The sequence below is a fragment of the Anomaloglossus baeobatrachus genome, chromosome 7 (genome assembly GCF_048569485.1).
Source record: "Anomaloglossus baeobatrachus isolate aAnoBae1 chromosome 7, aAnoBae1.hap1, whole genome shotgun sequence".
Lineage (NCBI taxonomy): Eukaryota > Metazoa > Chordata > Amphibia > Anura > Aromobatidae > Anomaloglossus > Anomaloglossus baeobatrachus.
In genome coordinates this window covers 288,458,844-288,483,717 of record NC_134359.1, presented here as the reverse complement: position 1 = coordinate 288,483,717, position 24,874 = coordinate 288,458,844, and the positions used below count along the sequence as shown (strand labels likewise).

The 24,874-nt window shown below is 48.0% G+C and overlaps 1 protein-coding gene across 1 annotated transcript in view; it reads left to right on the top strand.

Moving 5' to 3' along the window:
* LOC142245553 (melanin-concentrating hormone receptor 1-like) overlaps nt 1–20,516 on the top strand; it is a 53,203-nt gene extending 32,687 nt beyond the window's left edge. Inside the window, exon 4 of the mRNA XM_075318342.1 lies at nt 16,454–20,516. Within this exon, the coding sequence (XP_075174457.1) occupies nt 16,454–17,493 (1,040 nt within the window). The 3' untranslated portion in view covers nt 17,494–20,516. The remainder of the gene's footprint in view (nt 1–16,453) is intronic.
* Nucleotides 20,517–24,874: the final 4,358 nt, after the last annotated feature.

Here is a 24,874-nt window from a genome sequence, read left to right as displayed (position 1 = left end):
CTCCTGTATATAATTATATATGTACAGCCAGTATAACCTGGGCATCTCCTGTATATAATTATATATGTACAGCTGGTATAACCTGGGCATCTCCTGTATATAATTATATATGTACAGCTGGTATAACCTGGGTATCTCCTGTATATAATTATATATGTACAGCTGGTATAACCTGGACATCTCCTGTATATAATTATATATGTACAGCTGGTATAACCTGGGCATCTCCTGTATATAATTATATATGTACAGCTGGTATAACCCGGGCATCTCCTGTATATAATTATATATGTACAGCTGGTATAACCTGGACATCTCCTGTATATAATTATATATGTACAGCTGGTATAACCTGGGCATCTCCTGTATATAATTATATATGTACAGCTGGTATAACCTGGGCATCTCCTGTATATAATTATATATGTACAGCTGGTATAACCTGGACATCTCCTGTATATAATTATATTTGTGCAGCTGGTATAACCTGGACATCTCCTGTATATAATTATATATGTACAGCTGGTATAACCTGGGCATCTCATGTATATAATTATATCAATCAAAAAAATATAAAGTGAATGAACAAAAGAGAAATCTAAGTCCCATCAGAATTGGGTGACCGCCCGTCACTTCATCACTTCTTCTTGGTCACTTGAACACAGGTTATGGAGGAGCTCGGCAGGAGGTTGTTCCAAACATCTTGGAGAACTGACCCCAGATCTTCTGTGTATGAGGCTTGTGTGGATCCTTACGTCTCTTCGTGTGATCCCAGACAGACAGGCTGATGTGAGATCTGGGCTCTGTGGGGCCGGATCATCATACTCATTATTCTTTTTTACACTGACAGAAGAAATTCGGAACCAATCAGACGCCTTGCTGATGGTATTCCATGGTCCAACTTTGACCATCTAGAGGGGATATTTTTCTCCCTTCTTCTTTGCACACAAGCTCTATGGATGTAGACATCTGTGATCAGTAGATTTCACGTCTTGTCACAGATTCTCAGTGGATTTGGGTCTGGACTGTACCTAAGCCGTTCACACACAGGAATATGCTCTGATCTAGACTCTCCATTGTAGCTTTGGCAGGATGTTTAGGGTCATTGTCCTGCTTGAAGGTGAACCTACACCCCAGTCTCAAGTCGTCTGTAATCTCTTAAGATGTTTTCCTCCAGGATTGCCCTGTATTTATCTCCATCCATCTTCCCACCATGTCTGACCAGCTTCCTTGCCCCTGCTCATGAAAAACCTCCCTACAGCAGGATGCGGCCTCCACCATGTGTGACGGTGGGGATGGTGTTTTCAGGGTGATGTGCGTTGTTAGTTTTCTGCCACACATAGCGTTTTGCATTTATCCCAAAATGTCTTCCTTTGTTCTCATCTAACCAGAGCACCTTCTTCCACGTGCTCGCTGTGTCCATTACATGGCTTTTTGCAAACTTCAAATGGGACATCTTATGGCTCTCAAAAATTGCTTTCCTCTTGCCACTCTTCCATAAAGGGCAGATTTGTGCAGTATAGGACTAATAGTTGTCCTGTGGACAGATTTTCCCCCTGAGCTGTGATCTCTGCAGGTCCTCAGTGACTGTGGGAACCTCGGTTGCTTCTCTCATTAGTGCTCTCCTTCTTGGGATATCAGTTGTGGTGGACAGCCATGTCTTGGTAGGTTTGCAGTTGTGCCATACACTTTCCATTTTAGGATGATGGGTTGAACAGCGCTTCTTGAGATAATCAGAGCTTGGGCTATTGATTTTTATAACCTAACCCTGCTTTCCTCTTCACCACTTTATCCCTGACCTGTCCGGTGTGTTCCTTGGTTTTCATGCTGCTGTTTAACCCCTAATGTTCTCACAAACCTCTGAGGCCTTCACACAACAGCTGTAGTTGTTCTGAGAATAAATTACACACAGGTGGACTCTATTTACTAATTTGTAGCTTTGGGAGGCAATTGGTCACTCAAGATTTTATTTGGGGGCATCAGACTACAGGGGGGCTAAAATATTGTAAAAACCAGGTATCATTCCCATTATACGTCACAAATACTTGATACTTTGTGTTTGTATATCACATAAAATCTCACCATAAGTGCCTTTAATTTTGTGTGTGCAACGTGAAGAAATGTGGAAAAGTTCCCAGGGTATGAATACTTTTTCAAGACACTGTATATAAGTATATATATATACTCACAAGGCTGCAGGGTCCGGTTTTTACAGCATAATGAACTGAAGCGAAGCCGATAACTTTCCAATTTTGACATCAACTCAGTTGCTATGACGACTGACGGAACGTGCCGGGCTGCAGAGATTTTCTCAGTGTGGACAGAGGAGAGCGTGTGTATCCATGCTGCCTGGTGCTGTGCAGCCCACCATAGAAAAGAGTCAACAACATGAGCCGCAGCACGAGGACTGAAAACCGCTGCTCCATACATAATAAACTGGTGTGCTGATAGAAGTCTATGTGGGGGGGTTTAGAATAGATACACTTTTATGTAATAATAGATAGGGGTGGAATTATACCCCATGGCGGTACCTAAATGTCAGGAGACCCTCCTCATTGATTTTTGCCAACCGGTTCATGTAACGTATTGGAAAAAGAAAACCTTAAAACAATTTAATTTCCTAGAAAAATCCCATAAAGTTGAAAACAGTCCTACATCAGTAGGGATATTGGGTTTAACCCCTTCACTACTGTTAACCCCTTCAGCTGCATCCATGATTTTCTGTCCCGTATGCCACCGACACTACTCCTTCCATTCATGGGATTCATTCACCAAACAATCCAAAACTGACCGACCGACTTTTGGTGAGACATCGCGTCTCCTGTTTGCCGGGAACCGCTTATATATCATCTGCTTTGAAGACATAAGCCTTAATAAACCATCAGATGTTATGGAAGACGACTGCACTTCTCTCTATCTGCAGGAGGTCAATAAACAGAACCCTAAAGAATGAAAGGATTTAAAGCAGATTTCACTGCAGAACAAATTGTACTAAAATAAAAGGTTTATATAATAGAATCTCAGCTATGATTTCCAAGTTTCCTTGTCATCTAAGACGTGATAAGCAGTATTATAGTAGTGTTATTCTCGTACATAGGGAGCAGTATTATAGTAGTTATATTCTTGTACATAGGAGCAGTATTATAGTAGTTATATTCTTGTACATATGGGGCAGTATTATAGCAATTATATTCTTGTACATAGGGGCAGTATTATAGTAGTTATATTCTTGTATATAGGGGCAGTATTATAGTAGTTATATTCTTGTACATAGGGGCAGTATTATAGTAGTTATATTCTTGTACATATGGGGCAGTATTATAGCAATTATATTCTTGTACATAGGGGCAGTATTATAGTAGTTATATTCTTGTATATAGGGGCAGTATTATAGTAGTTATATTCTTGTACATAGGAGCAGTATTATAGTAGTTATATTCTTGTACATAGAGGGCAGTATTATAGTAGTGTTATTCTCGTACATAGAGAGCAGTATTATAGTAGTTATATTCTTGTACATAGGAGCAGTATTATAGTAGTTATATTCTTGTACATAGGAGCAGTATTATAGTAGTTATATTCTTGTACATATGGGGCAGTATTATAGCAATTATATTCTTGTACATAGGGGCAGTATTATAGCAATTATATTCTTGTACATAGGGGCAGTATTATAGTAGTTATATTCTTGTATATAGGGGCAGTATTATAGTAGTTATATTCTTGTACATAGGAGCAGTATTATAGTAGTTATATTCTTGTACATAGGGGCAGTATTATAGTAGTTATATTCTTGTACATAGAGGCAGTATTATAGTAGTTATATTCTTGTACATAGGGGGCAGTATTATAGTAGTTATATTCTTGTACATTGGGGCAGTATTATAGTAGTTAAATTCCTGTACATTGGGGCAGTATTATAGTAGTTATATTCTTGTACATAGGGGCAGTATTATAGTAGTTATATTCTTGTACATAGGGGGCAGTATTATAGTAGTTATATTCTTGTACATAGGAGCAATATTATAGTAGTTATATTCTTGTACATAGGGGGCAGTATTATAGTAGTTATATTCTTGTACATAGGAGCAATATTATAGTAGTTATATTCTTGTACATAGGTGCAGTATTATGACAGTTATATTCTTGTACATAGGGGTAGTATTATAGCAGTAATATTCTTCTACACATAGGCAGTATTATAGCAGCTATATTCTTGTACATAGGGGCAGTATTATAGTAGTTATATTCTTGTACATAGGGGCAGTATTATAGTAGTTATATTCTTGTACATAGGGGCAGTATTATAGTAGTTATATTCTTGTACATAGGGGCAGTATTATAGTAGTTATATTCTTGTACATAGGGGCAGTATTATAGTAGTTATATTCTTGTACATAGGGGCAGTATTATAGTAGTTATATTCTTGTACATAGGGGCAGTATTATACTAGGTATATTCTTGTACATAGGGGCAGTATTATACTAGGTATATTCTTGTACATAGGGGCAGTATTATACTAGGTATATTCTTGTACATATCTCCCTTTGATATTTGCCCCAGGTCCGGTTGGTTTTCGATGTATGCACATTTTTCATTTTCAGTGCGGTTACCATGGTAACTAGAATACTCTCTGATCCAGGTGATCTCTTATATTGGTGTCTTGACCGCTGCGTCAACTCACAAAATTTCATCCAAAAAGACAACTTTTCAATCATTTGAAAGTGGCTGATTTTTCTTTATTAAACTGGAGGAGGAATATTTGCTTTTTTGCTCTCATGTAGAATATATAAAAATATTTCTAATTTCCCATGATCTTGGAGAATAGTGATTTCAGCTCTGTACCTCAGGATCAAATAATTCAGCTTATCTGGGAGGTGACTTTCGTGTTTGCAGCTTTCCAGGAAAGAGGATAAAAGAACATGGCTGAATGGAACGTTTATCAACTCATCAGAAGAAGACGACTCAAGGACGGGAGGAATTCTGAGATTTATTCATCCACACAAAAGAGATTTGCTTGTTTTTCTCCTCATTGGTAAAATGCAGCCTCATAAGGGTCTACACTCAGATAAGTATTGATCTCCACGAAGAAAAGGATCAATGTCTCCGAGAAGCAAGTAATTCCTTATGTGAATGAATAAGACTGAAGGTCACGTCTGGTGCCAAATACAAGTAATTACTCAATTATGTTGTAATAAAACCTAGACATTACCGTATGTGGAGAAATGCACTCCAGTATGCCATGATTTATCCTGTACTGATCCTGTGTTACATCCAGTGTTATACTCCAGAGCTGCACTCACTGTTCTGCTGGTGCAGTCACTGTGTACATACATTACATTACTGATCCTGAGTTACATCTTGTATAATACTCCAGAGCTGCACTCACTATTCTGCTGGTGCAGTCACTGTGTACATACATTACTGATCCTGAGTTACCTCCTGTATTATACTCCAGAGCTGCACTCACTGTTCTGCTGGTGCAGTCACTGTGCACATACATTGCATTACTGATCCCGAGTTACATCTTGTATTATACTCCAGAGCTGCACTCACTATTCTGCTGGTGCAGTCACTGTGCACATACATTGCATTGCTGATGCTGAGTTACATCCAGAGCTTTATTCTTAATTCTGCCTTATTCTGATAGCCAGACACACCGCCTATAATTCAGCAGAGCAGTTCTATCTCATATATGGTATTAATCAGCTCTGAAGATTGGGGCTTTGTCAGTTCCCCCAGTGGCTCCTGAGTGAGCATCACACAGTACGGGCTGACCCTATGCTTTCATTGCTCGGGTATATCAGGTCCCGGTGCAGCCGGTGCAGCAGGCGGTGCAGGCGGTGCAGCAGGCGGTGCAGCAGCCGGTGCAGATGTGAGCGCCTCCTCGTCATGTGTGACCTTTAATAACATTTAATGACTGTAGTTCCGTGGATCTCGCCCGTTCCCCCCGCGCCGCGTACAGATGTCTGTGGATTGTATGAACATCGACAAGGATGTAATTAGGCAATTTACAGGAAAACATTGCCAGCGACATCGCCCGTCTGCCGGCAGCATGTGGAGTGTTCTGTTACCTCTGTGATCGGCAGAAGCGAGAGAGGGCAGTGTGTGGGGGCACTGGCTGCAGTGGTCCCAGCAAGGCCGAGTCTACCGACAACCAGTACCGCACCAAAGGGGATGTTCAATAGAGGAGAGCACCGGAACAATGCCGGGAATCGGCTGCTGAGACTTGTTTAACACTAGAAGTCCCAGGAATTTAGAGCTCTATAGGGTTCCAATGGTAGAAATGTCAAATGACCCCTCTCTGGGACTTCTAGTGTTAATAGATGTTAAAGATGTGGGATGAAGCATCGGGATCAGATTTACATCCCTCTGTTACTCCTCTTGGAAATATAATAATAAAGTGACAATTGTATGTTATCATGTGTGGGGGCGTCAGTACAGTGTGGAGCCCCCCATCAATGTGAAGGGAATATCTCCCATATATATATATATATATATATATTAGCTGTAGTACCCGGCATTGCCCGGGATGGTTGTGTCTCAGTCTCTCTGCGTCTCTCGCTGCTTTCTGTCTCTGAATGTTCTTTGTCTGTCACTCTCTATCCATCTCCACTGACATCATATTACCTGACACAGAAGCTTCTTATACTAAGAATGTTCTTTGTTGCCAATAGCAACCAATCACAGCTGTTATTAATGACCTGTAGCTCCCAGCTCCATTGACTTTAATGTAAACAGGTTTTTTGGTGAATAACTGTAAAAGCGCGGGGTTAAATATTCCCCTCATAACATAGCCTACAACGTTCCCTGGGTCACATGAGGCGTCTGTGCAAAATTTCATGATTGTAAATGCGACAGTGCAGATTCCTTTAGCGGACATACACATATACACACACATACACTGTCACAAACCACCGGGGGGGTCACTCAGAAATCCCCCGCGCTGGCTACCAGTACGTCACAATCGGGGGGTAACAAGTGGGGGTCACCCCTCCTTTATACCTCCCGACCGACAGACAGAGCACGTGATGCGCTCTCTAGCGCCCCTCTTATAGTCAGGCCAATTATGGAATTGCCCGACGATAAGCAAGGAGGCCGCTATACTACTTATGCCGATTATTGAAGGGTCCCCGGTGAGAGTAAGGTATATATTCCCCCGACCTCCGCGGGCGGAATATATAAAATCTCCCCGAATCTCACTGGCCTCCCCACAATAATCCTTGGCACAATTCGCTGCCACCAACCGATTTACGGTAACTATTAGCCGAACACACAGACGTGGGATTCAAGATCGAGATAACAGAACAGCCCAAGATTAATTATATAATTTAATCAGCCTAAAGCACACTAGAAACTACAATATATACAATAGGGAATCTACAGAATATACATATGTCAGAGTACAGTTACAGATAAAGCATGGGTTACAAACAGGTATGCAATTCAATCAGTTACCTTGTGCGTCTGGCCACAGGGGGGCGCTGTAGACCAGGTTTCCAGGAACTCCCACAGATGTTTCTCACACGTGACCCCCAGCGAAAGAACACTGGAAAATGGCCGAAGTAGGGTTATCAACCTGGGCACATCCAGGTCCCCTCCTACCTTAGTGACCTCACAGGGAGCACTGCTCCACCCCTGGCTTGAGTTATGGACAATATCCCAACATGGAATATGGGCCATAACTTTGCCTGGGAGCGTCGTAGGCGGACGCCAATGCTCTCATTGTGACAGTTATGAATTTAGCTACAGAACGAGGGGACTCATGACCTGTCTGCCAGTTCCCCATTGGCTGATATCACGCCTGGGGCATTTCCCAATGTCCTGCTCCCATAAAAAGGGGGTGCCGGCATCGTCCGCATGCGGAGACACCATTTTTATGGTTGCCATATTTATCGGAAATATGGCTTGCGAGATATGAACCATTTTTTACTGGAGTCGTTCTGTCTAGCTAGTTCCATAGCCTTGCTAATGAGATACAACTCTTGTTACAGGGTGACGGCAGGGAGTCATCCTGTGTCCATTGTTCCCACACCACCTCATCTCCATATCACAGGACATGGCCATGGAGGTGTAAGTGGAACACTGAGAACAAGAAGGGAGGGGGCACTGCCAGGGAGTGATGAGGGATTATGACTGGAGTCATAATTCATCTTCATATCCCGGGATTTGCCTCACACCTCCCCCCTTTTGAGGGCGCTAGGGGGCAGCACACTCCGGTGTTCCCCCGTGCGCCCGTCCGCGACCTCTCCTTGTCGGGACAGCCCGTCTGCGTTACCGTGGTCACGGCCCCTTTTGTGGCGAATGGTGAAGTTGTATTGCTGGAGCGCAAGGCTCCATCGCAACAATCGCCCATTCGTCCCAGAGACGGTGTGCAACCAGCTGAGGGGATTGTGGTCCGTCTCCACGATGAAGTGGCGCCCGTATAGATAGGGTTGCAGACGCTGCAGGGCCCACACTATGGCCAGGCACTCCTTCTCCATCGTGGAATAGGCAACTTCCCTTGGTAACAGCTTCCTGCTCAGGTACAAGACTGGGTGCTCTTGGCTCGCAGAGTCCACCTGGCTGAGCACCGCACCGAGGCCGAAGTCACTGGCGTCGGTCTGTACTACAAACGGCCGCGTGAAGTCGGCTGCCTGTAGCACGGGCGGGCTGGACAGGGCGTCCTTTAGGGCCCGGAAGGCTGTCTCGCAGTCCATTGTCCAATCGACTGCAGAGGGCAGCTTCTTCTTGGTGAGGTCCGTCAAGGGCTTTGCCAGGCTACTATAGCATGGAACAAACCTCCTATAGTACCCAGCGGTCCCCAAGAAGGACATCACCTGCTTCTTGGTCCTGGGGGTGGGCCAGGATGCGATGGCTTCCACTTTCTCAGGCTCGGGCTTCAGTGTTCTCCCACCTACCCGGTGACCGAGGTACTGGACCTCGCTCATGGCCAGCTGACACTTTCCCGGCTTGATGGTCAAACCTGCCCGGTGGATCCGCCTGAGCACCTGGGCTAGATGCTCTAGGTGGTCCTCCCAGGTGGGACTGAAGACGGCAATGTCATCCAGGTACGCGGCCGCGTACCCTTCAAGTCCCTTGAGCAGGGTGTTGACCATCCGCTGGAAAGTGGCAGGGGCATTCCTCATCCCGAATGGCATCACCGTGGACTCGTACAGTCCAAATGGGGTAATAAAGGCAGAGCGTTCCCTGGCCTTGCGAGTCAGGGGGATCTCCCAATATCCCCGGCTCAGATCCATGATGGTCAGGTACTGAGCCCCGGCCAACTGATCGAGCAGGTCATCGATGCGTGGCATTGGGTACGCCTCGGCGACCGTGACCGCATTGAGCCCCCTGTAGTCCACGCAGAACCGAGTGGTTCGGTCCTTCTTAGGGACGAGGACTACAGGCGAGGCCCAAGCGCTGTTGGATGCCTGGATCACCCCCAGCTTCAGCATCTCGTCAATCTCCTGGCGCATGTGTTGCTGCACCTCCAGGGAGACCCGATATGCTGAACGCCGGATCGGGGGATGATCCCCAGTGTCCACGTGATGGACAGCCAAGTCAGTCCTTCCGGGCTGGTTGGTAAACAACCCCCGGAAGGGGTGTAGGGTGGCCCACAGCTGGGACCGTTGGTCCTCCAAGAGCTGGTGGCCAACCTCCACATCCTCAATGGATCCGCCTGCCCTAACCTGGGCTAGCATATCCAAGAGGGTTTCCGCTTCTCCCTCCTCGGGCAGGTTGCACACGGGGAGCGCACATGCCTCCCGCTCATGATGTGCCTTCATCATGTTCACATGGAAGGGCTTCCGCCTTCCACGGGCAGGGTCCAGGGTGACCAGGTACGTCACAGGGTTGAGCTGCTGGTACACGAGGTATGGGCCTTCCCAGGCTGCCTGAAGCTTGTCCTGTGGTACGGGGACCAGTACCCACACCTCTTGACCCACTTGGTAGGTCCTCTCACAAGCGTTCTGGTCGTACCAACGCTTCTGATCGGCCTGGGCTTGAGCCATATTGTCGTGTACCAGTTGCGTCAAGGCCTGCATTTTGTCCCGGAAGCGCATGACATACTCGATAACCGACACTCCAGGGGTGGCCAAATCCCCTTCCCAAGCCTCTTTCACCAGAGCCAGGGGGCCCCGCACACGTCGCCCGTACAGGAGCTCAAACGGTGAGAATCCTGTTGAGGCCTGTGGAACCTCCCGGTAAGCAAATAACAGGTGTGGGAGATACCGCTCCCAGTCACGCCCATGGGAGTCGACCAACATCTTAAGCATCTGCTTTAAGGTGCCATTGAACCGCTCGCACAGGCCATTAGTCTGTGGATGGTACGGGCTGGCCACCAGATGTCGCACCTGGACCTGCTTACAGAGGGCCTCCATCAGCTGGGACATGAATTGGGTCCCCCGGTCAGTGAGCATTTCCTGGGGAAAACCCACTCGGGAGAAAATCTCCAGCAATGCGGTGGCCACCTTGTCAGCCCGAATGGACGACAAGGCCACTGCTTCTGGGTACCGGGTGGCATAGTCCACTACCGTCAGTATGAAGCGTTTCCCGGAGCTGCTGGGGATGGCCAGCGGGCCGACCAGATCCACAGCCACCCTCCTGAAAGGCTCATCGATGATGGGCAGAGATACCAGTGGGGCTTTGGGGCGTGGCCCCGCCTTCCCCACTCTCTGACAGGTTTCACACGAACGGCAGTAGGCAGCCACATCGGCCCCCATTTTTGGCCAGTAGAAATGCTGGTTTAACCTGGCCTTGGTCTTAGCGATCCCTAGGTGTCCGGCCATCGGAATCTCATGTGCGATCCGCAACAACTCCGTCCGGAACGGATAGGGTACCACCAACTGTCGGTCCCTGGGCCACGCCTCCGGTGAACCCTGCTGGACCGTGGCCCGGTACAGCCGTCCTTGGTCCCAGACCACTCGCTCCGGGTCCGAGTCCGAGGGAGGCTGTGCCGCCTGCTCCTTAAGAGCTTTCAGGCTGTCGTCAGCTTCTAACGCTGCCTGAAACCCCTGACTAGATGTGGCCAGAATCGACGAGACTGTCACATCTTCAGTCAGTACCCCGGGACCTGTGTCCTGGCCTCCACCTGACTCGGCTGCCACTTGGTCAGAAGGGGAAGAGCTATCGGACCTCCGGGAGGCCCCTTGGCTTCCAGCACTCCCACTGCGGGTGACAGCGGCCACAGCCGCTGCGACCGTGGGTCGTGCCTGCTCCTCCTCCGTTCCTGACCAAGTCGCCGGTTCAGGCAGACCTACCTGGCTTCCTGACACCCCGGTTGTGGGGGAACCATGCACCGAGATCTTACCTGGGAGCACTTCCGCTCCTGGACCGGCCCCAATCTCACCTGCCTGTTCCCCTCCTGCAGCAACAGAAGCCCGCTGTGAAATCTCTGGGGACCCCACATTTGCTGTGGTAGCCCCCACCCCACACACTGGTCCTCCCCCTGCAGCACCCTGCTCTCTGCTTATCCCTGCAGAGGGCAACAGATCCCAGCTCACAGGCTGGTTACTTGTAGAGGCATTGTCACACCTTTCTCTGACCCCCTCCCCTGTCACAGCTGCAGCTGTGTGTGTGTCTATGGTGTCTATGCAAGCAGAAATATCAGAGTTCACTCCCTCCTCCCTTACATCATTCATAGATAACACATTAACATTGTCCGGAGGCATGTCAGTACTGGCTGAAGGTTCAGCCCTTGGTTGGTCCCAAACTGGGAGGTTATCTGCCCCAAATCTGTCCCAAGTAGCACGTTTGCGGGGATCCGATCAGTTACCCCCACCTCCCTCACCCCTCGCCCTGCGCCCCAGTCCACATAAATGTCAGCAACAGGCAGCGCCGGGTCAGTGCCTCCAATCCCGGAGACAGCGAGGGTTTTTCCAGGGATCAAGTCTTGGGGGGACACCATCTCAGGCCGCACCAGAGTCACCTCCGAGGCGCTGTCTCGCAGTCCTATGGTCACAGACCGGCCGACGGTGACAGGTTGGAAGCTGTCCAGGGACCTACCACCACCCCCACCCACACAATACACCTTGGGCGGCCCTTGGGACGGGGACGGAGCCGGGGCCTTGGGACGCCGAGGGCACATGGCCTTGAAGTGTCCAGGTAGGTTGCACTGGTGGCACCGTCTTGGTTCTGCCACGGGCCTGGAGAGGGGAGTTGAGGGGGACACCCCCTGCAGTCTAGGGGCAGGTGGGGCAGTCGCAGAATTCATCTTACCCCCTCTCCAGGTGCTGCTGGTGGCTGCTCTCCTGGCTTCAGGAGCCCGATTGTTGGTGTAGTCATCGGCCAGGGCAGCTGTAGCCGTGGACCCCGTTGGCTTCTGGTCTCGGATGAACTGGCGGAGATCCTCAGGGCAGTTCCACAAGAGTTGCTCCGTGATGAACAAGTCCAGGATCTCCGGTCCGGTGGAAAGCTGCAGGCCTTGGGTCCAGTGGTCGGCAGCTCGGGCAAGTGCCCGCCGGTGGTCAGCCCAGGAGTCCTTTGGTCCCTTCTGTAGGCTCCGGAACTTCTTGCGGTAGGACTCTGGAGTGAGGTTGTACTGTTGGATCAGGGCCCGCTTGATGGTGTCGTAGCCCTGATCTGCCTCAGCAGGCAAGTCCCCAAGGATATCCAGGGCCTTACCCCTTAAACGGGGGGTCAGGTATTTGGCCCACTGGTCCTTGTCCAGATGGTGCTGCAAGCAAGTCCGTTCAAAAGCAGTCAAGAAAGAGTCCAAGTCTCCATCCTTCTCCAGCACTGGGAAGTCCTCAACACGGACCTTTGGAAGTTTGGTGTCTCGAAGGTCACATGTGGCTGATGAGGGCCGGAGCTGAGCTAGCTGCAGCTGGTAGTCACGGTCTGCCTGTCGCTCTCGCTCTTCACGCGCTGCCTGCCGCTCTCGCTCCGCAGCCTCACGCTCTGCGTGCCGCTCCGCAGCCTCAGCGTCACGCGCTGCCTGCCGCTCTGCCCTGCGCTCTGCCAGGAGTTCCTTGTAGCCCTTCTGGTCTCCAGCCTGGAGAAGGGCCATAGCCATTTGAAGAAGGCTATCCGAGCCTCCCAGGCTCGGTGGAATGGCACGTGGTGATCTGCGGCACGCTGCAGAGCTAGGCGATTCACTGTCCCTTTCAGAGCGGAGGGCTGGCATCTGGCTCGTTGAGGAACCTTGGGTGAGCTCCTCCTCATCTTGTCCAGCAGTGCCAGGTTGCGCAATGTCCTCGGCAGAACGGTTTTCTGGCGTCGAGCTCCTGGAGGACTCGTGGGCAACCTCCTCATTGCTGTCCACAGCACCGTCCTCCCTCTCTTCGGCTCCTGCCTTAGCATTGGCCAGTTGCCTAGCTCTGCTCCTGGTGCTCTCAGCCATTCTTGCAGACTTTTGGTCACTGACACAGAACTGACACCTGATGCCTCCACACACCTTACAGTATCTGCACTCTGACACTCTAGTGTTGAGCTAGTCTGAAGACCCCAGCAGCCACAGCTGCTGCAGGCAGTCTTTAGTGTCTGGGAGTATGGGTCTCACACTCACACACACTATTATCTCGATCCCACCGCTATGCCACCAATATGTCACAAACCACCGGGGGGGTCACTCAGAAATCCCCCGCGCTGGCTACCAGTACGTCACAATCGGGGGGTAACAAGTGGGGGTCACCCCTCCTTTATACCTCCCGACCGACAGACAGAGCACGTGATGCGCTCTCTAGCGCCCCTCTTATAGTCAGGCCAATTATGGAATTGCCCGACGATAAGCAAGGAGGCCGCTATACTACTTATGCCGATTATTGAAGGGTCCCCGGTGAGAGTAAGGTATATATTCCCCCGACCTCCGCGGGCGGAATATATAAAATCTCCCCGAATCTCACTGACCTCCCCACAATAATCCTTGGCACAATTCGCTGCCACCAACCGATTTACGGTAACTATTAGCCGAACACACAGACGTGGGATTCAAGATCGAGATAACAGAACAGCCCAAGATTAATTATATAATTTAATCAGCCTAAAGCACACTAGAAACTACAATATATACAATAGGGAATCTACAGAATATACATATGTCAGAGTACAGTTACAATCAAAGCATGGGTTACAAACAGGTATGCAATTCAATCAGTTACCTTGTGCGTCTGGCCACAGGGGGGCGCTGTAGACCAGGTTTCTAGGAACTCCCGCAGATGTTTCCTGCACGTGACCCCCAGCGAAAGAACACTGGAAAATGGCCGAAGTAGGGTTATCAACCTGGGCACATCCAGGTCCCCTCCTACCTTAGTGACCTCACAGGGAGCACTGCTCCACCCCTGGCTTGAGTTATGGACAATATCCCAACATGGAATATGGGCCATAACTTTGCCTGGGAGCGTCGTAGGCGGACGCCAATGCTCTCATTGTGACAGTTATGAATTTAGCTACAGAACGAGGGGACTCATGACCTGTCTGCCAGTTCCCCATTGGCTGATATCACGCCTGGGGCATTTCCCAATGTCCTGCTCCCATAAAAAGGGTGTGCCGGCATCGTCCGCATGCGGAGACACCATTTTTATGGTTGCCATATTTATCGGAACTATGGCTTGCGAGATATGAACCATTTTTTACTGGAGTCGTTCTGTCTGGCTATTTCCATAGCCTTGCTAATGAGATACAACTCTTGTTACAGGGTGACGGCAGGGAGTCATCCTGTGTCCATTGTTCCCACACCACCTCATTTCCATATCACAGGACATGGCCATGGAGGTGTAAGTGGAACACTGAGAACAAGAAGGGAGGGGGCACTGCCAGGGAGTGATGAGGGATTATGACTGGAGTCATAATTCATCTTCATATCCCGGGATTTGCCTCACACCTCCCCCCTTTTGAGGGCGCTAGGGGGCAGCACACTCCGGTGTTCCCCCGTGCGCCCGTCCGCGACCTCTCCTTGTCGGGACAGCCCGTCTGCGTTACCGTGGTCACGGCCCCTTTTGTGGCGAATGGTGAAGTTGTATTGCTGGAGCGCAAGGCTCCATCGCAACAATCGCCCATTCGTCCCAGAGACGGTGTGCAACCAGCAGTACCGCACCAAAGGGGATGTTCAATAGAGGGTGGGCAGGAGAGCACCGGAACAATGCCGGGAATCGGCTGCTGAGACTTGTTTAACACTGGAAGTCCCAGGAATTTAGAGCTCCATAGGGTTCCAATGGTAGAAATGTCAAATGACCCCTCTCTGGGACTTCTAGTGTTAATAGATGTTAAAGATGTGGGATGAAGCATCGGGATCAGATTTACATCCCTCTGTTACTCCTCTTGGAAATATAATAATAAAGTGACAATTGAATGTTATCATGTGTGGGGGCGTCAGTACAGTGTGGAGCCCCCCATCAATGTGAAGGGAATATCTCCCATATATATATATATATATATATATATATTAGCTGTAGTACCCGGCATTGCCCGGGATGGTTGTGTCTCAGTCTCTCTGCGTCTCTCGCTGCTTTCTGTCTCTGAATGTTCTTTGTCTGTCACTCTCTATCCATCTCCACTGACATCATATTACCTGACACAGAAGCTTCTTATACTAAGAATGTTCTTTGTTGCCAATAGCAACCAATCACAGCTGTTATTAATGACCTGTAGCTCCCAGCTCCATTGACTTTAATGTAAACAGGTTTTTTGGTGAATAACTGTAAAAGCGCGGGGTTAAATATTCCCCTCATAACATAGCCTACAACGTTCCCTGGGTCACATGAGGCGTCTGTGCAAAATTTCATGATTGTAAATGCGACAGTGCAGATTCCTTTAGCGGACATACACATATACACACACATACACATATATACACACACACACACACATACACATATATACAGACATACAGACACACAAACATACAGACACATATATATATATATATATATATATATATATATATATATATATATATATATATACACACACACACACACATACACACATATACATGCACATATACACACAAATACACACACACATACACATATATACACACAGACACACATACATACACATATATACACACACACATACATACACAAATACAGACATACATACACACACACATACACATATACAGTATACACACACACAAACACACATACATATACATACACACACAAATACAGACATACACACACACACATACATGCTCACACACATACACATACATACACATACACACATACATACACATACATACATACAGAAAACACACATACATACATACATACACATACCTATAATAGAAATATTTAGTAAATATAAAGAAGGGAATAGAAGTATTTAGTAAACTAGAGATGTCCCGGGAGGTAACAGGACTCCTCCGTTACGTGCAGAGATCTCATGACGCAGGATAGTGGCATAACGTGACATGGGAGCAGACCTGTCAATCATACTCTGGCCCCTCCCACTCTCGGCTGCTCAGCAGCGCCATCTTTGTGACCATCGTTAGCTCACGCTGATTCCGATTTGTTTTTTCTCTCTACAGTGTTCAGCAGAAGACAGGACCACGACAGCATCGTCCTCCCCGTCATTTTTGGCATCATATGTTTGGTGGGCACCGTTGGTAACTGCATCGTCATCTACACCATCACCAAAAAGCCGAAGGGGAACCACAACATCGCCGACATCTTCATTGTGAGCCTGTCGGTGACCGATCTCCTCTTCCTACTTGGAATGCCTTTTCTGATCCACCAGTTACTGGGCAATGGCGTGTGGCACTTTGGGGCCACCATGTGCACCATCATCACCGCTTTGGATGCCAACAGCCAGTTTGCCAGCACCTACATCCTCACCGCCATGTCGGTTGACCGCTACCTTGCCACCGTTCACCCCATCCGCTCTTCGTACGTGAGGACAACCTGTGCGGCAGCCATGGTGATCCTGCTGTTGTGTCTGTGTTCTCTGATCACCATCATCCCAGTCTTCATGTACACCCAACTCATCGAGCTTCCAGATGGCAACGCCGGCTGCGGCATCATCTTGCCCAACTTGTCCATTGATATTTATTGGTACACCCTCTACCAGTTCTTCTTGGCTTTCGTCATCCCTCTTCTCGTCATCTGCGTCGTCTACATCAAGATCCAGAAACATATCTCGTGCATGGTGGTCCCTCTGCCCCAACGGAACTTCCGGGTCCGATCCAAGAAGATCACGAGAACATCGGTGACCATCTGTTCTGCCTTCTTCATATGTTGGGCTCCATATTACATCCTACAGCTGGTGCACCTCAAGGTGGAGCATCCCACCGTCCTATTTCTCTACGCGTACAATGTGGCCATCAGCCTCGGCTACGCCAACAGCTGTATAAACCCCTTCATCTACATCGTCTTAAGTGATACCTTCAAGAGGCATCTAATTAAGGCGGTGTGCCCCGGGCAGCAACAGAGAAGGGGCGAGCGGCACGCCACCAGCGAGGTCAGCCCTTCCGTCAGGATATGCTCTGTACCGACTCAAGAGACCTCCTTGAGCATGATGTACTCCAACAACATAGACAATTATATCTCGCTGTCGGTTTCTGTTCCGTGACCAAATTCAAACCGCCGAGAGATATTGCACAACTCGACAGTGTGAAAGACAAAAGCTCCCATAGTGGAAACACCAACTGAAAGACTTAAAAGTCAAGAATATGCTGCTACAGTGAGTTTCAGTTTTCTGCTCACGTTGTTTCAGAGGATGTTAGATCAGAAGTCAATACACAGAACACTATGAGCTGACGGCCACCAGTCCATATTCAGATCCAAATTTCTGTAAAGGTGAAGATAATATTCTTGTATAGGAAAGTTCATACAATTCTAAAGAAAGCTTACAACATACAGATTTATACAGCCACCACTAGAGGGAGCTCACTACATACAGATTTATACAGCCCCCACTAGAGGGAGCTCACTACATACAGATTATACAGCCACCACTAGAGGGAGATCACTACATACAGCATTATACAGCCCCCACTAGGGGGAGGTCACTACATACAGATTTATACAGCCACCACTAGAGGGAGCACACTACATACAGATTTATGCAGCCACCACTAGAGGGAGCTCACTACATACAAATTTATACAGCCACCACTAGAGGGAGCTCACTACATACAGATTTATACAGCCCCCACTAGAGGGAGCTCACTACATACAGATTATACAGCCACCACTAGAGGGAGATCACTACATACAGCATTATACAGCCCCCACTAGGGGGAGGTCACTACATACAGATTTATACAGCCCCCACTAGAGGGAGCTCACTACATACAGATTATACAGCCACCACTAGAGGGAGATCACTACATACAGCATTATACAGCCCCCACTAGGGGGAGGTCACTACATACAGCATTATACAGCCACCACTAGAGGGAGATCACTACATACAGATTCATACAGTCACCACTAGAGGGAGCTCACTACATACAGATTTATACAGCCACCACTAGAGGGAGCTCACTACATACAGATTTATACAGCCACCACTAGAGGGAGCTCACTGCATACAAAATTAAATACAGATTTATACAGCAAGTATTGAATTCAGTATGATATTTAAACCTGTATGTAGTGAGCTCCCTCTAATGGACGCTGCAGGCAGCTTCCATGACAAGCATGGCAAACAGTTTAGTATCAAGCCGTCTAGTAAGATATGTAGTCACATATCCTGCTGCCATGGTGGATACCTGCAAAGTTCAGGATGGCCAACTATGGAAGGCAATATGACCTCAGTAAAATGCCTCCAATCAGATGACAGCAAGATAGATAGTCACCTATGCCCTTTTTCTCCTCTAAGCAGAACTAATACAAATAGGGGTCACATGCAGCAGAACTGATAAAGCTAAGCCGCCCACACCAGGCTCTATATATACAAGGTCTATAGACACTGAGCTGCTTCACAGCAGGGGATGTGCTGGACTACCAAGCTGGCAATGTAGTCCGATCAATGATAAGGTCCTGGTGCTAAAACAATCATTACTAGTAAACAAGAGCAGGCAGCTTGATAAGAGACACATCACTGAAATCTGTGGTTTAACCCCTACAACATGCTGTCTTCAGATCCCCTTTAAGGAAATGCAGGACTGATGTTTTTATCTTCACACTGGTGCATCCAGCCACCTGTCTGAGCAGAGATCTGTGGTCAGCCTCGTTCATTTTTACAGGGCTGGACTGCAGTCCCCTGTGCTACCATAGAGCCGGAGCCACTGTGTGTGGAAGGCCCCTTCATTTTCAGGATCGGGAGGGGGTCCCCAAAAACTGAGCCTTCGCCAGTCATGAAGTGACGTCATATTCTAGAAATAGCCTAGCCATCACTTTATGTAGTGGGACAGCCCTTATAAGTGACCTTCGAAGTGCAAGTTTCTAATTGTCAGCTTATGAGATGAGAAGACCCCTTTAAATGTCCTAGTTATATGGAGTTGTCAAGAGGGAGGAGTTTATATTCTCTGTACTCCTGTCACCTTATAAGATGAGAATACCCCTTTAAATGTCCTAGTTATAAGGGGCAAGAGGGAGGAGTTAATATTCTCTGTATCCCTAATTGTCACTTTATGAGATGGTGATAGCCCTTTAAGTGCCCTAGTTATAAGGGGTCAAGAGGGAGGAGTTAATATCCTCTGTATTCCTAATTGTCACTTTATAAGATGAGAATACCCCTTTAAATGTCCTAGTTATAAGGGGCAAGAGGGAGGAGTTAATATTCTCTGTATGTCACTTTTTAAGATGAGAATACCCCTTTAGGGGCCCTAGTTATCAGTGGTCAAGAGGGAGGAGTTAATATTCTTTGTGTTCCTAATTGTCACTTTATGAGATGAGAATACCCCTTTACGTGCCCTAGTAATCAGTGGTCAAGAGGGAGGAGTTAATATTCTCTGTATTGCTAATTGTCATCTTATAAGATGAGCATATCCCTTTAGGGGCCCTAGTTATCAGTGGTCAAGAGGGAGGAGTTAATATTCTTTGTGTTCCTAATTGTCACTTTATGAGATGGCGATACCCCTTTAAGTGCTCTTGTTGTAAGGAGTCATTTGGGAGGAGCTAACGTTCTTTAGGTCCCTCCCCTTGGGGGGTCATAAGTTCATGCTCTAATTTAAAGGGACAGTGTCCTGATGACCTGTTATATGTACCATATGATAGATATTACATGACATTGACCCCCAATCCCCCCCGGACAGAGTTAGTCCTCATTGCAAGGACCAGCGGGTACGTGAATGTAAATCTTCTGCTTCGTGTCCACGACTGCAGCCGATCCGGCGTTTGCGATGAATGTGGACCGTGCGCGCATTTATATATATATTGTGTCAATATGAAGAATGTTTTTTTTCCTTTTTTTGCAATTATATTGCAGTTTCTACAGAATTTGTGACATTTGTACATTGTCACCCGCAGGTGTCGCACAAAGCACCGCCGTCTCCGTGTTTTTCTTTCTTTTTTTTTTTTTTTCAATGCCACATTGTAACAAAGGCCACGCGGCGAAGAGGCGAACTTTTATTGTACGGCTCCGGCTTTTGTCTTTAAAAATGATAACTATTTGATCGGTGCATATGGAAATAAAAGGAAAATATGTGGCGAGTTGTGCGCAGCGGTGAAATATATAATGGTATATATAATGGCGCACGGCGCATAGTTATCCTACACCATTAGAGTGCCAATGGATCAAATTCTATCAGTCTTCACTGTCATTCTGGCATTGTATTCCTGAACCAGGAGGCTCAGGATGAGCGGCTCTGTTACAATATCAGCAAGATGATGATTTCTATCCAACCTACAGAGGGTTACACGTAGTTCACGTGGACAGGGAAGGTAATTATAGTCCTGAAGAGGCTGCTGGAGATGAGGCACCGCCGCTGACTCTGTAATTATACGGCAATTTTGTACAAGTTTTTCTTTTATTCTGATGCATAAAAGCCCCCGGACCGCAGATGTAGCACGCACACGGCCCACCGCTCCATTCATGGCCGCACGTGCCCGGCCCTTGTGCAAAAGTCTTAGGCAGGTGGAGAAAAAATGCTGCAGATTAAGCAGCTTTCAGCAATACAAGGGTTAATCATTCATTTGATCAATTAACAAAAATGAAAATTTAATGAACAAAAGGGGAAATCTACATCCTAACACTTTTTGGTGACCGCCCGTCGCCCTCGTCACTTCTTCCATTTACACTTATTGGCAGTGTACGAGTAACCAGTTAAAATAAGTGACAGTGATCATCATAGGTGTATGTAGATGGAAAGAGTCATTAACTGAAACAGAAACAGCTGCGCAGGAGGATAAAAATTGGGTGATGAGCAAATTCTGCTACAAAAGGTGAGGATGTGGAAGACGGAGGCCACACATCATGGTGAGGCTGAACACAAGGTAGTTATACTGTGTGATAGAGTTCTTCTCCGATATCACACAATCAAAAGAGTGAGAGATCAGTGAGCAATCCAAAGAACCTTTATTCCAAGCAAATCAGAAGGTTTATAAAAATAATCCACCATACAGAGGGTAAAATAGTCCAGGAACAAGGATACAGTCCTGTAAGGGATAAATGTCCAGGTCTCTCTGGGTAGCCTCAGCTTCTCACACAGAGGATAAATCAGACACAGTCCTCAAGCAGTCCTTTTCCAGGGAAATCGGGGTTTCTCAACGGCTCTCTGGAGTTCTGCCTGTAGCAGCAGCTTCTCCCTCAGAGGATTAATCTTACTTCTCTCTTCTCCTGCTTAGCCAGAATGAATAAGCCCCCAGGAAGACGGAGGTCACACATTATGGGGAGACTGAGCACACAAGGTAGCTATACTGCATCAGCCAGGAGTCTTCCAGGGAAAGTGTTCACCGCAGACGTGGGGTTCAAGATTTGCTTTATAGAATAAATTGGCAATGTTGAGAAAAAGTCATTAACTCAAACAGAAACAGCTGTGTAGGAGGTTAAAAGTGGGCAAAGCAAAGCAAACTCTGCTATAAAGGTGAGGATGTGGAAGAAGGTTACATATCATGGTGAGACTGAGCACAAAGTAGTTATACTGCATCACCCAGTAGTCTCCTAGGCAAAGAGTTCACCGCAGACAGGGGGTTCAAGATTTGCTGTATGGAAGAAATGGGCAATGTTGAGAAATAGTCATTAACTGAAACAGAAACAGCAGTGTGGGAAGCTTAAAAGTGGGTGACGAGCAAACTCTGCTACCAAGGTGTGGATGTGGAAGACGGAGGTCACACACCATAGCGAGACAGAACACACAAGGTAGTTATACTACATCTTCCAGCAGTGTCCCAGGGCAAGTGTTCACTGCAGATAGGGGTTTCAAGATTCGCTGTATAGAAGAATTGGGCAATGTTAAGAAATAATTATTAACTGAAACAGAAACAGCTGCTAGGAGGCTTAAAAGTGGGTGACGAGCAAACTCTGCTACAAAGGTGAGGATGTGGAAGACGGAGGTCACACATCATGGGGAGACAGAGCACACAAGGTAGTTATACTCCATCAGCCAGGAGTCTTCCAGGAAAAGTGTTCACCGCAGATGGGGGTTTCAAGATTCGCTATATAGAAGAAATGAGCAATGTTGAGAAATAGTCATTAACTGAAACAGAAACAGCTGTGTAGGAGGATAAAAAGTGGATGATGAGCAAACTCTGCTACCAAGATGAGGATGAGGAAGACGGAGGTCACACATCATGGTAAGACTGAGCACAAGGTAGTTATATTGCATCAGCCAGGAGTCTCCCAGGGAAAGAGTTCAGAGCAGACTGGGGTTTCAAGATTTGGTGTTTAGAAGAAATGGGTAATGTTGAGGGTCATAGCTGCAGTGATCAGCCAAGGAAGCTTAGCGTAGAGGATGAAAGACCCTTCATGGTTATTTCCCTTCAAAATCAGTAATGTCCAGCAGTGGCATCAGCTCACAACTGGCAGCAACCAGTGAGACCCGCTACACCCATCTACTGGTCAGAGAACAGTCTGCCCATTCATCCATCTTGCCAACCTCCTGGCTCTTAGTGGTTTTCATGATTGCCCTTGTCAGACATATATATTTGTTGCCTATTACTGCTTTATATATCAATCAATAAGACCCCAAATGCCCCACAGTGCCTGATATAGCCCCATGACGCCACCGTATGACAAGATTTTGATGACACTCAGCTATAAATGGTGCCATATAGATCGAGTCTCTTCTCGCCCCTCATGATTCTGCACATAGCGCCAGATCTACGGTCATCAGTACCTAATGCCATATATAGCATCATAATGCCACCAAACGACGCACAACAAAGGTATCACCACGCGACTGTCCTACACTCAGGAATCACGGTGCCCCCTCACATCACAGCTCCAGGGGGCACTGAGGCCTAAAATTGACCTGAGGAGTGGGAAGCTTAACACTGCTTAGCTCCTATTTTGGCTCAGAGACAAGACAAGGAGTAATGGAAAAAATATACACACCCAGCCCGTCATCCTCCACACGGCCTGGGGTGAGTGCGGTTTTTCAGATGGAATAACGCAGTGGGGTTTCCGTGGAAAAACCGACTTAGTAACCATACACTCAGGAATAGGATCGGGGGGAACCGAGACCTAATAACATCCAGAAGAGTGGAAGAAATATCCTCTCTTTAACCTGGAAAATCCTTAGTAGGAAAATAGGAGAAAACGGAGGAAATATACGCACCTAGGTCTCTTTCCTCAATGCGACTATGGTGGCCCTGAGGCTTCAGGCACCACAGGGTACTGCACCCCCATTAGGGTATAGTACTTATCCTGGGTCCAGGGAAGGTCGGTACCGATTTCCACTCACAGAAACATACAGTATCACTGGTTGTCCTCCCCAATGGGGTCTGGGCCAGTGTCGGATCACAGTAGGGGGTCACTACAGCGTTGGGTTTACAGAACACCACCGCACAAGGGGCTCCCCGATCCACTGGAATCGGGGAGAAGCAGCCACCAGGGGGAGTCAGGAGCACACAGTGGGAAGAGCAGGTTGACCTGGTGAGAGCAGTGAACCGGCCGGTGGCAGCAGATAGGACCACACAACACAACTACAACAAGGACGAAAACAGCTCCAGACACGGAGCAGAGCGGACGTGCCGAAAGCAGTTCTGTGGGCCAAGGCGTTCAACACAGTCGCTGAGGAGAAGCTGAGGAGAAGCAGGCGTCTGCTTCCACAGGACCGGCGCATTCGGGATACAGAATCCTAGGGCAGATAGACTTCACGTTATCTACCAACTCTGCAAGGGTCGCGGGGAACGGCTAGAACAGTCACCGGACCCGTCCCACCGAGTCTGCAGCCAAATAGCACATAAGATCCGGGGTTGAGGACCGGCCCCACAACGGAACCGCGCTATCAGCATACAGAACGGGACACTTTACTGACACCGGGACCCCCAAGTGCTTCACGCCACGGGGATACGATACTTAGCGCATCAAAGGAGGAAAGGGCTCACAGGCTGAAACACACACACACCGGACTTGACCTTTCACGGATCCAGAAACGGCTGAAGCCCATCGTGGCGGACCACTCTGGGGGAGCGCCTGAACTACATGTGAGTAAAATGACCTGGAACCGCAGATCCTGTCTCTGCCTCTCATTTACTGGCACTGGCGCTCAGTGTTGTGGCACCAACGGGGACTACCATCCCCCCCGTCCATTACTCCATCATCCTCCCCGGGGTAATCCCGCTCCGCCTGTGGGGAGCGACACCATCCCGGCTGCGACCATTACCATCAGCCCCGGAGAGCAGCAACCGCAGCAGCAGCTCGTCCCTGGCCGCGGACCACAGGTGGCATCACGATCTTAAAAAGACTTTCATAACTGTCACCCCCCATCCTCCACCTCCAACTACCACCCTCGTCCTCCCTCCTGCCTCCCGTCCACCCCCATCCTTCCCTTCCTGTACACCTCGGGGCAACGGAACTGGGCCAAGCCACCTCGTGACGACGCAGAGGATCTGCACCCCCG